Below are 17,467 nucleotides of genomic sequence, written 5' to 3' on the forward strand. Positions count from 1 at the left end.
CCAATCACATGATTTTATTCCCTTTTTAAAAAGGCCCATTAGAACAAAGGGAGCTAGAGAGCTATGAGTACGGCAAACCGCCAAAACGTATGAGCTTTTCTAACTACTAAGGGCATGTAGTTGTCACGTTTTCTTTACATGTTACTGTACCAGTTTCAATGGTTACTAAATAAAGCATCAAGTTTTTACTGCAGCTCCGGATCATCATTTTTCTAATTATTTTTTTTCTAGCTGATTAGCTTGGTTATGCAAAACTGGGGAATGGGTAATAAAAGGATTATCTATCTTTTTAATCAGTAAAAATTCTAGAGTAGACTGTCCCTTTTAATGTGCCTTTAAATCATACAGTGCTGGTCTCAAACATAGGCAACTTCCAGTTGTAGGGTCTTATCAGCCCTGTGCACGTACCAGGTAAAGACCGATCCAACATGTCCTTGAAACCTGTGCTGTGATATACAGAATTGGGTTATTTTTACAAGCGCCCTCTATATGTCTTCACATTATTAAGTCAGCAAAGACTGTGACGTCTTATCAGAAAGCCAAATCTAGAGTATGAGGCTCTTATAAGTTTCCTCATCTTCTTAGTGTGTCGTTGGTGGTTTTGATTTCTTTTTTATGCCTACAAAGCCTTACCTCAATTTTGGTTTAGGTATGAGTGGTTTGTGCTCTTTGTATTACATTGCACAAAAAAAATAATCAGGTCCATGGAGGACAGAATGGGAGGAACAAGCTATGTACAGTATCTGCGGGTAGAAATGTAATGGACAGTACTCCCCCCGATCATTGCTTTTAAACTGCTTCTCACTATTTATAACAACCTCCCTTAGCCTTTCTGTCTCTAGCTACTTACATTTTAATGTCTGTCTTCACAGGGACCGCACAAGAGTTTAAGAAACGTTTTGAAATCCCCATCTTGAAAGGAAGAGATGCTGATGCCAGCCCGGCAGACCGGCAGAAGGGAGAGGAAAAGCTGAAAGAGCTGATTAGTGTTGTAAACAGGTTTGTTGTTCTGTAGGTTACACTGATAACATGACCGCAACGTGACATGGACTTTACAGAGTATCTATTTGATATGTTACATTGCTGCCTATTTCAGATACTCCCTTTCCTACTGTCCTGTGGCAGAATTGACCAAATCAAATAGCGATTGCACCTGTGCCACCCCATTGGCTCCCGTATTAAAATTTGTAGCTCACTACTCCAGATCTGCTAATTGCTCAGATTAGACCAGTTGTTCATTTTGAAAATCCTCAACTAAAAACTGGTTCATCTGTTCGCTTGTTCTACCTAATTGATGCTGCCTGTTACGTTGTGCACATCCTTATGTTACTGTCCATTACTTCTGCCCAGATAGTGGTGCTTCTTATGCTGATAGATATGAGCACACAGTTCTAGCATAAATGGTTTATGCTTGTCTGTAGCAGGTATCGGCTATGCCCCCTAAAGTAATAACTGAAGCTAACTTAGGGTAAAGTCCTACAGAAGAAGGTTCAGTAGGGGTGTGCATTTGGATGCTTTAGTAGAAACTGGATGCACTTTCACAAGAATAAATGTGTCTTTGAAAAGAGCCAAATGCCGCCACCACCGCCGACTTCCGCATTCGAATGCTACCGAAGCATCGAAATGCAGACCCCTAATGTTCAGTTTTCATTATTATATATCTGAATAATGCCTTCATCACAAGAGCCATTGCGGTAATGATAGCCGTGTTACTGTACATTATTTTCAGAACCAACTGCTGTTACCTTAAACCAGCTATCATATCTTTTTCTTTATTATAAAGGTTAGTAAAATAAACTAGTTCCAAACCATGTTAATCTGTATGACTTTGTTTATACTTTTGTGCATCATCACTGACACTGTCAGGTATGTGCCAGCAAACCAAAAACCAGCTGTGCACCTGCTGTAGTGACATCCCCCTTTCTATACTGTGTATAACGATTATATCATTGGATCTGTTACAGGTGTCTTATCAGAAGAACCTCAGACATTCTGTCCAAGTACCTTCCAGTGAAGATTGAACAGGTGGTTTGCTGCAGGTAACGTTTTAAATTTTTTTAAAAAAAAATATATTCTGAAAAACAGATTGTTTGTTTATTTTTCTTTCATGATTAAGACAGAGCACACAGTTTAGACAACTTTCCAATTTGCTTAAAGGGACATGGAACCCAAATTATTTCTTTCATGATATAGAAAGAACATGCAATTTTAATCAACTTTCTAATTTACTTCTATTATCCAATTTGCTTCATTCTCTTGATATCCTTTGCTGAAAAGAATATCTAGATATGCTCAGAAGCTGCTGATTGGTGGCTATACATAGATGGCTCGTGTGATTGGCTCACTCATGTGCATTGCTATTTCTTCAACAAGGGATATTTAAAGAATGAAGCAAATTAGATAATAGAAGTAAATTGGAATGTTATTTAAAATTGTATTCTCTACCTGAATCATGAAAGAAAAAAATTGGTTTTAGTTTCCCTTTAATTTTCTTGGTATCATTTGTTGAAGCTGAACATATCAGCTGAGCCAATGACGAGCGGCGCATACATGCAGCCACCAGACAGCTAGCTCCTAGTAGTAGTTGCTGCTCCTGAGCCTACCTAGGTATTCTTTTCAACAAAGGAAATCAAGGGAATAAAGCAGATAACAGAACTAAAGTGAAAAGTTGTTCATGCATGCTCTATAGTGAAAGAAAAATCCATTTAATTGTAACAAGTGGCTGTAATGTTTTTTTTCAGACTGATAGATGTATATGTTAGAAAACTATAAAAGTGGGTACACCTAAATGTATCCACCAATACAGAAAAGAGTGCGCACACTCACAATGGGATTCAAAAGTATTTAAACTAATAAAATCAATTAGATCAAAAGAAATGTATGTATAGATATAATATTTTACATTACAATAAAAAGTTTTTCTTAGTAACAATAAATATATATGAATATATATAAAATAGAAAGTCTTATCCTGATAAGGCGAAGTAGTGTCAGGAAGAGGTGTTTAGTGCTGCTCGTCAAAAACAAACTCAAGGTTCAAGTTGAGTGATGAGGTACAGCTGCAGATATCTAGAAAAACAAGCGCACAAAAACACCTCTAATAGTGCAAATCAGTTTAATAAGAACAAATACATATAAATAAACCTTCCCCTAGGGTATTCCCTACTCACAAAACGAGACCTCAATACCATAGGGGAAGGTTTATTTATATGTATTTGTTCTTATTAAATTATATATAGTGTGTGTATCAGCTAGTTAATTACAAACTTGTATGTATAGACTTTTACTCGGTAAGAACAGAAAGTTTGCATGTAAAACATAGATGCACAATTTGATGATGGAAGTAAACTGCATTTTTTTTAATGGTCTAACTGAATCATGAAAGTTTAATTCTGACTTTATTGTCCTGGGCCTAGGAAACATTACTGCTACTGTGAATATTGCTGGTAAACGTGTCCTGTTTTGGTGGATGTGTGGAAGTTTTTGACACTAAACTCTCCCAGTAATACAGCAAATGTGTCATGGGATTAAGCTAAATCTGTTTAAGTGCAAAAGGATTTTTCACAGTTTCATGTCCCCTCAATGTCCTATCATAAACAGCCACTATGTTATTCTGTGTTTCAGGTTAACTCCTCTCCAGTCCGAGCTCTACAAACTGTTCTTAAAACAAGCAAAGCCTGTAGAGGAACTGAGCGGGGGGAAAATGAGCGTGTCTTCACTGTCCTCTATCACATCTTTAAAAAAACTTTGCAATCGTGAGTATCCTTAATTGTGTGGTCAGCAAGATGACGATGCAGTTTGCAAAAGCTTTACATTGGCCTAGCTTCCATAAGAATTGGCAAGACCAGTAAGGGGTGACATCTGGGCAGTCATTAAAGGTCTTTTTCTCAGAGCGCTCACTGACGTTCAGTACCTTGGCTTTGCCATCCTTAGTGAATCTTAAAGGGACATAAAACAGTATGAACTAACATACTGTAAGTTTCTAAATATATAATGAACACAAAGCTTACCTAAAAAACGGTTTCTATATTAACCCCTTTAATTCAGGCATAGTTTTGTTTGCAGCAAGCTCCCCCCTGGGCATTTCCATATATGGAAGGCGCTATCCAGGCCATAGCTTCTGCAGAATGCACTTGTGCACGGTAGGGGGCAGTCACGTGGCACCTGACCAATGCAGTGCACAGTATGTTGAAGCTTTCACAAAGCATGTGAAATGATCCCAATGGAAACGAGCAAGCCTCTTGGCAACAAACAATAGCAGTACCTGCTGTCCCACCTCAACCCCCCCCCCCCCCTTGCTTACATAAGTAATTATCCTCACATGCACACTTTACTATATGATACCACAAGGTTTGGAGTAGGACACTGATAAGGTGGGTGGAGCAAGCTACACTTGGCAACATTAAAGTGTAAGTAATTTTGTAGATTTTTGGAAATGTTATTAAAAACGTATAAGCTTTTTTTTTTTCCCCCCCCGCTCACTGTATTTTACCCCTTTTATACTATACACATAACTCAAAATGCTTTATGGCACTTTAAACACATAATTCATTTACTCTTATTTTACATTTTCATACATTTTAAAACATTTTCGTCATGTTGTAAATTTATAGATCCTGCGCTGATTTATGATAAATGTGTAGAAGAGGAGGAAGGATTCCAAGGAGCAGTAAATTTATTCCCCCCTGGGTATAGCACTAAAGCTGTGGAGCCGCAGTTATCCGGTAAGAGCAAAGCTTGGTGTTATAATAAAGCATTAATTGGATGTAAGCTATAAATAAATAAATAAACATTTCCATCTTTCTCATTTTTAATTTTGATTTAGTACAATCTGGCTCCATGTCTCTGTACGTGCTGCTAACTATTAATCTATCTAACCAAGTTGTATGTACTTGTCCTGGTCTTTAGGGAAAATGTTGGTTCTGGATTATATCCTGGCTGTCACCAGAAGCACAAGCAATGACAAGGTTGTCCTTGTGTCCAATTACACCCAGACGCTGGATTTATTTGAGAAGCTCTGCAGGACTAGGAGGTAGGATAAGTTCCCAGACATCAGAGGGATGGTCATATTTAGTAATTATCCCTACAGTACTATTTAATTACACCCACAGCTGCAGTGCCACAAGATGTTTGTGAAGAAGAGAACATTGGGATCATTTGTGGTTACATATCCGAACCCCTTACAGTTAATGTTAGGGACCCTGCAAGTATGTACCAATGTGAACTATTAACCCTTTTGCTACTAAGTGCAGAGCTATTTTTTAGCTTTTTTGGCTATCTACATTTAAGCCCTATTGTAAGTTAAATTTCAGTGAGTGATCCACACAAACTATATATTGGGTTTTTTTTCCAGCAGATTCACAATATGCCATTGTTCTATTTATAATTCATAGCATGTGAGATCTGCGGCAAAAACTGTTAAAAAAAAAAAAAAGTATAATTCTTTCCCCCATAGATTTTAGTAAAGGATATTGAAAATGGCCCAGCGACCACTGCTGTAACTGTGATCACCTTACTAAATTGTCATCAAGGGTATCCACATGTGAAATAGGGGCACTACCGGCTTTTGGGGGTTATAATATAAATTGGAGAGAACCCATTGTGCAGTACAGAAATAAAAGCACTTTTTTTTTTCTTTTTTAAGACACGATGAATCCACCGATCATCTTAATTACTTATGGGATATTCACCTCCTGGTCAGCAGGAGGAGGCAAAGAGCACCACAGCAGAGCTGTTAAATAGCTCCTCCCTTCCCTCCCACTCCAGTCATTCTCTTTGCCTACGTTAGTGATAGGAACAGGTAAAGTGAGGTGTTAGTATAGATTCTTCAATCAAGAGTTTATTATTTTTAAAGTAGTGCAAGATTGTGCTGCTTTGTTCTAGGGTGTAGCCGTAGTCCATATCAGTCTCTTCAGTAGAGCCTTGGTGGCTTTAGAGCAATGGGAACTTGTGGGACATAATTCTCACTGCGCCTCCCATATTTCTTGCTGCCCTATATCCTTCAGTCTAAAGTGATCTTTAACTCAGCATTTTATTCTCCTCAGGTCGATGTGAGGGATAGGACCTCTCAAACCTGAGAGGTGCCTTGCTGCCAGGCAGAAGTCAAGATAAGTTCTACCTTTAGTTTTCTGGGAAAAGGACTCAGAAATTTTATAAGCACACTGGAACGTATAACATAAGGGGCTCTTTATTAATATAGTGCTTTATATTGGAACATTAAATGTTTTTCAGGTGGGAAAAACTATTTGGGCAGTTTGATATACCAGGGCACAGGGGCTAAGGGGTTATGCTGCAAGATCTCACAGATCTTTAATGGCTTCGTGGTTAACTTGTTTGATAGAAAGGAAGGGTTATTTAGGTCATGCCCACGATGGGCGGTCCTTCCGGCATTTGCGCGCCACTCCATAGCGCTTCAGTTATCAGAGAAGCTGTGGGAAGTGCTGCGAAGAAATTCAGTCCTAGTATTTGATCGGTCTGTGCTGGAGTCGCATGGAGAACATGCGTTACTAGTACAGGCGCGGTCTTCTCGGTATATCAGCTGTTGTTGGCTTTTCTAACAGATCGTCTGCAGACAGGGAAGGAGTCTTTGAACGATCTTCAGTAAGGTAGGAGCACTTCAGCACTTCAGAGTGCTGAGGTGCAGAGGTTGTATTATTTTTTTGTAACGAAGTTTGCAAATGAAAAGAAAAAGGACCGTTTTGTATTTAAAGTGACAGTAACGTGTTTTTTTTTTGTTTTTTTTAAATTAATATTTCCAAATAATTTTGATAATTTTTTGTTATTAAATGGAATATTGTATGTAAGCATGGATCAAGGGGACTTGCAAGATATCACCTGTGCTTTATGTTTTGATGCTAATGTGGAACCACCAATCCCTTTCTGTCCTTCATGTGTACAAAGGACTTTGAGTTATAAGATTTTTTGAGAGCCAGTCTCTTCTAAGGCAGATGTTGTCAAAGAGTCTAATGACGAGGGTCAATATATGCTGCAGCTTTCTCCCCAAGCGTCCCAAACTTTATCGCCCGCACAAGCAGGGCCCTGCACTTCTGCTATAGCTCCTGCTGGAGTTACTTTAAAAGACATTGCTTCTCTCATGTCTTCTACAATTTCTGATGCATTATCTGCTTTCCCAATGTTGCAGGGCAAGCGTAAGAGGAGAGCCAGACATTCAGTTAGTTCTGATGCAATTGTTGCAGTTTCGGAGGTACCCTCCCAAGACCATGAAGAGGAGGGTCCTGCTGTTTCATCGAAGGGTGAAATCTCCGATTCGGAAGGTTCATTGCCTCTGACAGACTCCGAGGTTGTAACTTTTAGGTTTAAGTTAGAACACCGCCGCCTGCTACTCAGGGAGGTTTTGGTTACTTTAGACAACTGTGACTCCACGGTTGTGGTGGCCCCTGCAAAGTCTAGTAAATTAGACAGATATTTCAAAGTTCCTTCTTACTCAGACATATTTCCGGTACCAGAGCGAGCTTCGGAGATAGTTACTAAGTAGTGGGAGAGACCAGGCATTCCCTTTTCCCCATCTCCTATTTTTAAGAAGAGGTTTCCCATTGACTCTTTCAAGGAGGCTTGGCAAACAGTTCCTAAGGTGGAAGGTGCTGTTTCCACCTTAGCCAAGAGAACTACTATTCCCATAGAGGATAGTTGTGCTTTCAAAGATCCTATGGACAAAAAATTAGAGGGTTTACTTAAAAAGATTTATGTTCACCAGGGTCTGCTGTTGCATTCTGCTGCGTGCATTGCTACTGTCACTAGTGCGGCAGAATATTGGTTTGATGCTCTGTCTGAGTCTCTCAGGACTGAGACTTCTTTGGAGGAGATCCAAGACAGGATAAAAGCTCTGAAGCTAGCTAATGCTTTTATTACGGATGCTTCCCTTCAGATTATTAAGCTGGTGGCTAAGAGTTCGGGTTTCTCTGTCCTAGCCCGCAGAGCCTTATGGTTAAAACCTTGGTCTGCGGACGTGTCATTTAAGTCTAAGCTTCTAGCAATCCCTTACAAGGGGAAGACCTTGTTTGGACCTGGCCTGACGGAAATTATCTCTGATATTACGGGAGGTAAGGGTCATCTCCTTCCTCAGGATAAGAGAAACAAACAAAAAGGACGACAGAGTAATTTTCGTTCCTTTCGAAATTTCAAGGGAAATTCCTTCTCTTCCTCCTCCTAAGCAGGAACAAGCTAAACCTACATGGAGACCCAACCAGTCTTGGAACAAGGGTAAACAATCCAAGAAGCCTGCTAATGAATCCAAAACAGCATGAAGGGCATGCCCCCGATCCGAGACCGGATCTGGTAGGGGGCAGACTTTCCTTCTTCGTTCAGGCTTGGGTTCAGGATCCCTGGGCAATAGCAATAGTGTCTCAGGGATACAAATTGGAGTTCAAAGATTTTCCTCCCAGAGGCAGATTTCTTCTTTCAAGATTGTCTGCAGACCAGACAAAAGGAGAGGCGTTCTTACATTGTGTAAGAGACATCTCTGCCCTGGGAGTGATTGTTCCCGTCCCAGTACAGGAACAAGGTCAGGGTTTCTATTCCAATCTGTTCGTGGTTCCTAAAAAGGAGGGAACCTTCAGACCAATTTTAGATCTAAAGAGTCTAAACAAATTTCTCAGATTTCCGTCCTTCAAGATGGACACTATACGTTCCATTCTCCCATTGATCCAAGAGGGTCAATTTATGATAACAGTGGATTTAAAGGACGCGTATCTACATGTTCCCATTCACAGGGATCATCACAAGTTCCTAAGGTTTGCCTTCCAGGATAAGCACGTGTTCCAGTTCGTGGCTGCCTGGCCACTGCTCCGAGAATCTTCACAAAGGTTCTGGGGTCTCTGTTGGCGGTTTTTCGGTCACGGGGCATAGGAGTGGCGCCTTCTCTGGACAACATTCTAGTCCAGGCGCCATCTTTTCAACAAGCAAGATCCCACACCAACATAGTGTTATCTTTCCTGAGAACTCACGGGTGGAAGGTAAATGTGGGAAAGAGTTACCTAGTTCTGGATACAAGAGTCACTTTCTTGGGAACCATAATAGACTCCTTGTCCATGAAGATATTTCTGACAGAAATCAGGAAATCAAAGATTATCGATACTTGTCAAGTACTTCAGTCCACTCCTTAGCCGTCAGTGGCTCAGTGCATGGAGTTAGTAGAGCTGATGGTGGCAGCGATGGACATCATCACGTTTGCTCGTTTCCAGCTCAGATCTCTGCAGCTAAGCATGCTCAGGCAATGGAACGGGTATTATGCAGACTTGTTTCCTCGAATAACTCTGGAACAGGAGACAAGGGACTCTCTTCAATGGTGGTTATCTCTGGATCATCTCTCCCAGGGGACCTGCTTTCGCAGAACATCTTGGGTGATTGTGACAACAGGTGCCAGCCTTCTGGGGTGGGGAGCAGTCTGGGGCTCCCTAAAGGTTCAGGGAGTTTGGACTCACTCAGTCTGTTCTCCCCATAAACATTCTGGAACTGAGAGCGATCTACAATGCTCTTCTGGCCTGGCCCCAGTTACCCACAGTCCAGTTTATCAGGTTCCAGTCGGACAACATAACTTTAGTGGCTTACATCAATCATCGTGGAGGAACGAGGAGTTCCTTAGGAATGGAGGTATCCAAGATAATTCAGTGGGTGGAGGCTAATTTTTGCTGTCTGTCGGCGATCCACATTCCAGGGGTGGACAACTGGGAGGCGGACTTCCTGAGCAGGCAGACTTTTCATCCGGGGGAGTGGGAACTCCATCCGGAAGTGTTCTCCTATCTGATTCTCAAGTGGGGTCAGCCTGAGTTGGATCTCATGGCATCTCATCAGAATGCCAAGCTCCCGAGATACGGGTCGAGGTCCAGGGACCCCCAGACGGCACTGATAGATGCTCTGGCGGTCTCTTGGACCTTCAGTCTAGCATACTTATTTCCTCTGTTTGCGCTTCTTCCTCAGGTAATTGCTCGAATCAAACAGGAGAAGGCTTCGGTGATTCTTATAGTACCGGCCTGGCCTCGCAGGATCTGGTATGCGGATCTGGGGGAGATGGCATTTCTGCCACCTTGGAGACTCCCGTTGAGGAAGGACCTTTTGATTCAGGGGCCTTTCCTTCATCCAAACCTAGTTTCTCTGAAGCTGACTGCTTGGAGATATTGAACGCTTAATTTTGTCCAAGCGGGGGTTTTCTGACTCCGTCATAGAGACCATGATTCAGGCTCGTAAGCCTGTAACTAGGAGTATTTACCATAAAATTTGGCGTAAATATCTCTATTGGTGTGAATCCAAGGGCTACTCATGGAGTACAGTTCGGATTCCTAGAATTTTGTCTTTTCTCCAAGAGGGTTTGGAGAAAGGTTTATCGACTAGTTCCCTAAAGGGTCAAATCTCGGCCTTATCTATTTTGTTACACAAACGTCTGGCAGATGTTCCAGATGTACAATCATTTTGTCAGGCCTTAGTCAGGATCAGGCCTGTGTTCAAACCAGTTACTCCTCCATGGAGTCTTAATTTAGTTTTCAGAGTTCTTCAAGGGGCTCCGTTTGAGCCTATGAATTCCTTAGATATTGTTATCTTGGAAAGTTTTATTTCTTGTTGCTATTTCTTCGGCTCGTAGAGTGTCAGAGCTTTTGGCATTGCAGTACAAATCTCCTTACCTTATTTTCCATTCAGATAAGGTAGTTTTACATACTAAATTAGGATTTCTTCCTAAGGTGGTGTCTGATCGGAACATTAATCAGGAGATTGTTGTTCATTCCTTCTTTGTGTCCTAATCCTTCTTCTCAGAACGTCTTCTGCACAATTTAGACGTGGTCCGTGCTTTTAAAATTTTACTTACAGGCGACTAAGAAATTTCGTTAGTCTTCTTCTTTGTTTGTGATTTTCTCTGGAAAACGTAAGGGACAGAAAGCTACGGTTACTTCTCTTTCTTTTTGGCTGAAGAGTATTATACGTTTTGCATATGAGACTGCTGGACAGCAACCTTCCGAGAGGGTTACGGCTCCTTCCACGAGGGCTGTTGCTTCCTCATGGGCATTCAAAAATGAAGCTTCTGTGGAACAAATTTGCAAGGCTGCAACTTGGTCCTCTCTTCACACTTTTTCAAAATTTGACACTTTTGCCTCGGCTGAGGCTGCTTTTGGGAGAAAGGTTCTTCAAGCAGTGGTGCCTTCCGTTTAGGTTCCCTGTCTTGTCCCTCCCGTATCATCTGTGTACTCTAGCTTGGGTATTGAATCCCATTAGTAATTAAGATGATCCGTGGACTCATTGTGTCATTAAAAAGAAAAGAAAATTTATGCTTACCTGATAAATGTATTTCTTTTTTGACACGATGAGTTCACGGCCCGCCCTGTTCTTGTAAGACAGGTTTTGGGTTATGGTAAACTTCAGACACCTCTGCACCTTGGCTTTTCCTTTCTCTTCCTAACTTCGGTCGAATGACTGGAGTGGGAGGAGCTATTTAACAGCTCTGCTGTGGTGCTCTTTGCCTCCTCCTGCTGACAAGGAGGTGAATATCCCATTACTAATTAAGATGATCCGTGGACTCATCGTGTCAAAAAAGAAATACATTTATCAGGTAAGCATACATTTTCTTTTTTTTCCTTGCAAGGTGTTCACTCTTACTTCAGTGATCACCTGACTATACAGACCAAATCAATGTTTTTTTTTTTTTTGTTTTGTTTTTTTTTTTAAAGAGAGGGACTTGTCTAATAGAATTAATGAGTTTATTAGGGTTCTCTATAAATATTTTTTTTTCATTGTGCATATAAACTATAATCCCTGTGTTTTTGTTTCGTTTTATTATTTTTAAATGATCAGCTTTCTTTTACTGCTCCAATACCACCATTTGATATAGCAGGCAATTCTCTTTCAAATTAGAGTCTTGGAGGTCTGTATGCTATGGGAACTGAAATTGAGGGGGGTTTGAAGAACCTCCCCCATCCAGTTCCCTTGCAGTTACACTGAGCTTTCTGGCTCAGCCCCTTTGTGACGTTGCCAATTGCGTACATGGTGATGTCACTGGCACTCCCATGAAGCCTGGGAGTGGCACCTACTAGGCCAACAATGGATTCCCGGCCTGCAGATCGGGGATTGCGGTAAACTGCATTTTAACAGCGATTCACCCTGCATGACAAAAAGACATAGTCATGCGCCTGCAGACTGCTATATGCATGACAAACATAGTTCGTCATGTGCATCGAAGGGTGTTTAAAGGAGCTCTGCGTCCTATAAAGCACCAAGATTAGTTTAAATCTAATTTGTAAAAATCTAATATAATCCTATCTGTGTGCATAAAGTAAGGAAATTTGAACATGTGAATAACATACGTCAAGTGTTTAAATGCTCTTGTGCCAGATTTTTTTGGTGGATTCTTTCACCACCCTGCCATTCTTGGAATTCACCTGGATGCAGCTTCGCTGCATCCAGGTGAATTATTTTGTCCTCGCGCTGCCAACATTCCATTGAGGATGCGTACATAACTGGCAACGGACATTACAAATGCAATTATAATATAGATTCTAAAATGCTATACAGGGTCACAGTGTGGCTCCTTTATACCTCAATAGGATAAAGGGTAATATCTCCTTTAGGGAGATTATTTGAACAGTTTGGAAATTTATATCTGCTTAATGTTTTTGTTTGTTTTTAGGCTCATAGGCTGTGTGTTATTGGCCTGCAACAAACAGGTTTCACTTTCGTTTTTTGAAGTGTTGCGCAGCTCATAATAGCTGGCGCCCTTTTTCATAGCAGGGGAAGTCCTGTCTTACGTACCACGTGATTGGGCGCGGTCTTTTTATTTCTTAAGATCCTGCTGCAGACAACACTCCTGAGGAGAGCGCTTTCACTGTTAGCTGTCTGGGTCTAGGAGGTGGTGAGTGCCCCAGCCATTGGGATTATTAAGGTGCCGTTTTTTAAATAAAAGCATTTCTTTTTGATTGTCGTCGTGTGGGTATATACAAAGCTATGGAGGACTCTGATACTACATTAGAATAATTCCTGTTTATATTGTGAGGAGGCTGTGGTTTGCGCGCCTGCTCAATTTTGTTCCATTTGCCTGAACACTGTTCTAAAGCCTAAGAAGGGAGACAAGCCTGCTAATACTCATAGCGCTATTAGCCCTTCTGAGCCGTCTACTTCTCAGGAATCCTGAGAAATTACTACCCTTTCTACATTACCTGCTCCACATGCAGTTCTCGCGGCTCAACTAATCCTTCATTTGGAGGGGGCTTTTTTCCAGCGGACTTTACTGCGCAGTTACAATCGACGGTGTCTGCGGCCCTGAGTGCCTTACCTCACTCTAACAAACGCAAGAGAAAGGTTTAACATAGTTCTCCTGACCAAGAGTCATCTAAATATTTGTTGGATTTAGCTACTATATACCAACTATCTGAGGATGAGTTATCCTCTGTAGCTTTAGAGGGTGAACATTCTGAGTCGGAGACTTTAGTTACTAAACCTCCTTCAGCGGAGGAACCCTCCTTTTAGATTTAAAATTTGAGCATCTGCGTTTTGTATTAAAGGAGGTTCTGTCTACTCTAGAGGTTCCAGAGGCTACACTCTGAGGAGCCTAAGATCCCTAAATTAGACCGGGTTTACGAAGATAGAAAGGTCCCTCTGACTTTTCCTGTGCCAGATAAGATTGCGAACATTATTATTAACGAATGGTAAAGAGTAGGAACTTCTTTTTCCTCCTCGTCTACTTTTAAAAAATTATTCCCGCTCCCTGACTCTCAATTAGATTTGTGGGGCTCCATCCCGAAGGTGGATGTCGCTATCTCCACCCTTGCTAAACATACTACTATCCCTCTTGAGAATATTTCTTCTTTTAGAGAGCCTATGGATAAAAAAATGGAAACTTTTCTGAGGAAGATGTTTCAACATACAGGGTTTTCTTTCTAATGACACGGTGAGTCCACGGATCTAATTACTATTGGGAATATCACTCCTGGCCAGCAGGAGGAGGCAAAGAGCACCACAGCAAAGCTGTTAAATATCACCTCCCTTCCCTCCGACCCCAGTCATTCTCTTTGCCTACGTTAAAAGCAAGGAGGTGGTACAGTTTAGAAGTCTAGAAGAAGATTCTTCGATCAAGATTTTTATTTTTCAGCAGTGCAAGTTTGTTCTGCTTTTTTCCTGGGGTGTAGCCGTAGTCCATGTCAGTCTCTTCAGTAGAGCAGTGGTGTCTTTTTATGCAATGGGAACTTGTGGGGTACAATCCTCACTGCGCCTCCCATGTAGGGAGTCTTTATTTTTTTTTTCCCACAGGTCCATATGAGGGAGCATGCCTCTCAAACTAAATATATGGCTCCTAGCAAGTTAAGGGGCTTATATAAGACAGTGGTTGCAGGCACTGGGGACGAGGAGATAGCCTCAGTCAGTATGTCTAGAGGTGGTGTGTTTTTCCTCAGTGTAATCATGACGACCTGGAGGTTAGTCCTGTTATGCCCACGATGGGCGGGGCTAGCTGAGGCGCTATAGTTTTCTATTGCGCGCCCTTTCTCTTCAATTCCTGTTTTCCGGAGGGGAAAAATGTGGTTGCGGTTCCAGTTTTGTGTGCATACGCTCAACTGACATTGGGTGCAGCGCTCTGGATTGAGTCCGGAATCCATCTAACTATTGTCTCTGGTTTTCCAGCAGGGCAGGTAGGCACCTAGCAAGTACTTTTTTTATTTTTAATTTGTTCAATTCTGGGTAAAGATGGACCAGGAGGCTTTGCAAGAGATTATCTTCTTTGATGGTTGTCTCAGGAACATCTCTCCCAGGGAACCTGCTTCCGCAGACCCACCTGGGTGATTGTGACAACAGACGCCAGCCTGCTTGGATGGAGAGCAGTCTGGGGCTCACTAAAAGCTCAGGGGACATGGGCTCGGGAGGAGTCTGTTCTCCCCATAAACATTCTACAGCTGAGGGAAATCTTCAATGCTCTTCTAGCCTGGCCTCAGCTTCAGCCCGGTTTATCAGGTTCCAGTCGGACAACATAACTTCAGTGGCTTACATCAACCATCAGGGAGGAACTTGGAGTTCCTTGCCATGACAGAGGTAGCCAAGATTATTCAGTGGGCGGAGACCCACAACTGCTGTCTATCTGCAATCCACATTCCAGAAGTGGACAATTGGGAAGCGGATTTTCTGAGCAGACAGACTTTTCACCCGGGGGAGGGGGAACTCCATCCGGAAATGTTTTCCAGCTTGATTCTCAAATGGGGACAGCCGGAACTGGATCGAGGTTGAGGGATCCTCAGACTGTACTGATAGATGCTCTGCCGGTCCCTTGGTATTTCAGTCTAGCATACCTATTTCCTCCGTTCTCTCTCCTTCCTCTGGTCATTGCTCGAATCAAACAGGAGAGGGCATTGGTGATCTTCATTGCACCAGTGTGGCCTCACAGGATATGGTATGCAGACCTAGTGGAGATGTCATCCTTCCCACCTTGGTGACTCCCACTGAGGAAAGATCTTCTACTTTAGGGGCCCTTCCTTCATCCAAATCCTGATTCTCTGAAACTGACTGCTTGGAAATTGAACGCTTAATATTGTCTAAGCAGGGATTTTCTGAGTCTGTCATTGAATCCATGATTCAGACTCTTAAACCTGTTACCAGGAAGATTTACTACAAGATATGGCGTAAATATCTGTATTGCTGTGAGTTTGGATTCCTAGAATTCTGTCTTTTCTCCAATAGCGTTTGGAGAAGGGTTTATCGGCAAGTTCCTTGAAAGGTCTAATATCTGCCTTGTCTATTTTGTAACATAAACGTGTGGCGGATGTACCAGACGTGCAATCGTTCTGTCAGGCCTTGGTCAGAATCAGACCTGTGTTCAAACCTGTTACTCCTCCCTGGAGTCTTAACCTTGTTTCTTCAGCAGGCTCCGTTTGAGCCTATGCATTCCTTGGATATTAAATTGTTATCTTGAAAGGTTTTGTTTCTTGTTGCTATTTCGTCTGCTCGTAGAGTCTCAGAGCTCTCGGCGTTGCAGTTTGAATCTCCTTACCTTATTTTTCATTCGGATAAGGTGGTTTTGTGTACTAAGTTAGGGTTTCTCCCTAAAGTGGTTTCGGATAGGAACATGAATTAGGAGATTGTTGTTCCTTCTTTATGTCCTAACCCATCGATCATAAGGAACTTCTGCTGCACAACCTAGACGTGGTTTATGCGTTAAAATTCTATCTACAGGTGACTAAGGATTTTTGCCAGTCTTCTGCTATGTTTGTAGTTTTCTCTGGGAAACGTAAGGGGCAGAAAGCTACGGCTACTTCTCTTTCTTTGTGGCTGAAGAGTATCATTCACTTGGCCTATGAAACTGCTGGACAGCAGCCTCCTGAGAGGGTCATGGCTCATTCTACGAGGGCTGTTTCCTCTTCCTGCGCATTCAAAAATGAAGCTTCGTGGAAAAGATTTGCAAGGCTCCAACTTGGTCCTCTCTATACACTACTTCAAAATTCTATAAATTTGATACTTTTGCCTTGGCTGAGGCTTCTTTTGGGAGAAAGGTTCTTCAAGCAGTGGTGCCTTCTGTTTAGGTTCCCTGTCTTGTCCCTCCCTTATCATCTGTGTCCTCTAGCTTGGGTATTGATTCCCAATAGTAATTAGATGATCCGTGGACTCACCGTGTCATTAGAAAGAAAACAAAATTTATGCTTACCTGATAAATGTATTTCTTTCTTGACACGGTGAGTGCACGGCCCGCCCTGTTTTTTAAGACAGGTTTTTGGCGTTTTTATAAACCTCAGACACTTCTGCACCTTGTTACTTCCTTTCTCTCCTTTTACTTCGGTCGAATGACTGGGGTTGGAGGGAAGGGAGGTGATATTTAACAGCTTTGCTGTGGTGCTCTTTGCCTCCTCCTGCTGGCCAGGAGTGATATTCCTAATAGTAATTAGATGATCTGTGGACTCACCATGTCAAGAAAGAAAGAAATTTATTAGGTAAGCATAAATTTTTTGTTTTTATTTAAACAGACAGCAGCTGTAGCCGCGGTTGCTAGAGCAGCTACCTACTGGTGTCGGAGTTCATTTAGGTGGAGACTCCTCTCGCGGATATTCAGGAGAGAATTAAGGCACTGAGAATTGCCAACTCCTTCATCTGTGAAGCGAATATGCAAAGGCTGCTGGCTTTGCGGTTCTAGGCTGCCGGGCTCTCTGGTTGAAGTCTTGGAGGCCCATTTATCAAGCTCCGTATGGAGCTTGTGGGCCCGTGTTTCTGGTGAGTCTTCAGACTCGCCAGAAACAGCAGATATGAAGCAGCGATCTAAAGACCGCTGCTCCATAACCCACAATTCAACCCAATCGTGTATGATCGGGTTGATTGACGCCTCCCTGCTGGCGGCCCATTGACTGGTGCGATGCTGAATACGGAGAGCGTATTGCTTTCCGCATTCAGCGAGGTCTTGCAGACCTGATCCGCAAGACCTTTGATACATAGGCCCCTTGGTCTGCGGATATGACTTCTGAATCCAGAATCCTTTCTCTTCCCTTCTAGAGGAAGATTT

General features: G+C 42.2%; 1 protein-coding gene across 2 annotated transcripts in view; it reads left to right on the forward strand.

Moving 5' to 3' along the window:
- Positions 1 to 17,467, forward strand: part of RAD54L (RAD54 like) — a 64,781-nt gene that overhangs the window by 32,022 nt on the left and 15,292 nt on the right. For both annotated transcript variants that reach the window (XM_053693981.1, XM_053693982.1), the window contains exons 10-14: positions 873 to 999; positions 1,965 to 2,039; positions 3,625 to 3,755; positions 4,614 to 4,724; positions 4,909 to 5,032. In XM_053693981.1, coding sequence (XP_053549956.1) covers positions 873 to 999; positions 1,965 to 2,039; positions 3,625 to 3,755; positions 4,614 to 4,724; positions 4,909 to 5,032 — 568 coding nt within the window. The remainder of the gene's footprint in view (positions 1 to 872; positions 1,000 to 1,964; positions 2,040 to 3,624; positions 3,756 to 4,613; positions 4,725 to 4,908; positions 5,033 to 17,467) is intronic.

Source organism: Bombina bombina, chromosome 10 (assembly GCF_027579735.1).
Source record: "Bombina bombina isolate aBomBom1 chromosome 10, aBomBom1.pri, whole genome shotgun sequence".
Lineage (NCBI taxonomy): Eukaryota > Metazoa > Chordata > Amphibia > Anura > Bombinatoridae > Bombina > Bombina bombina.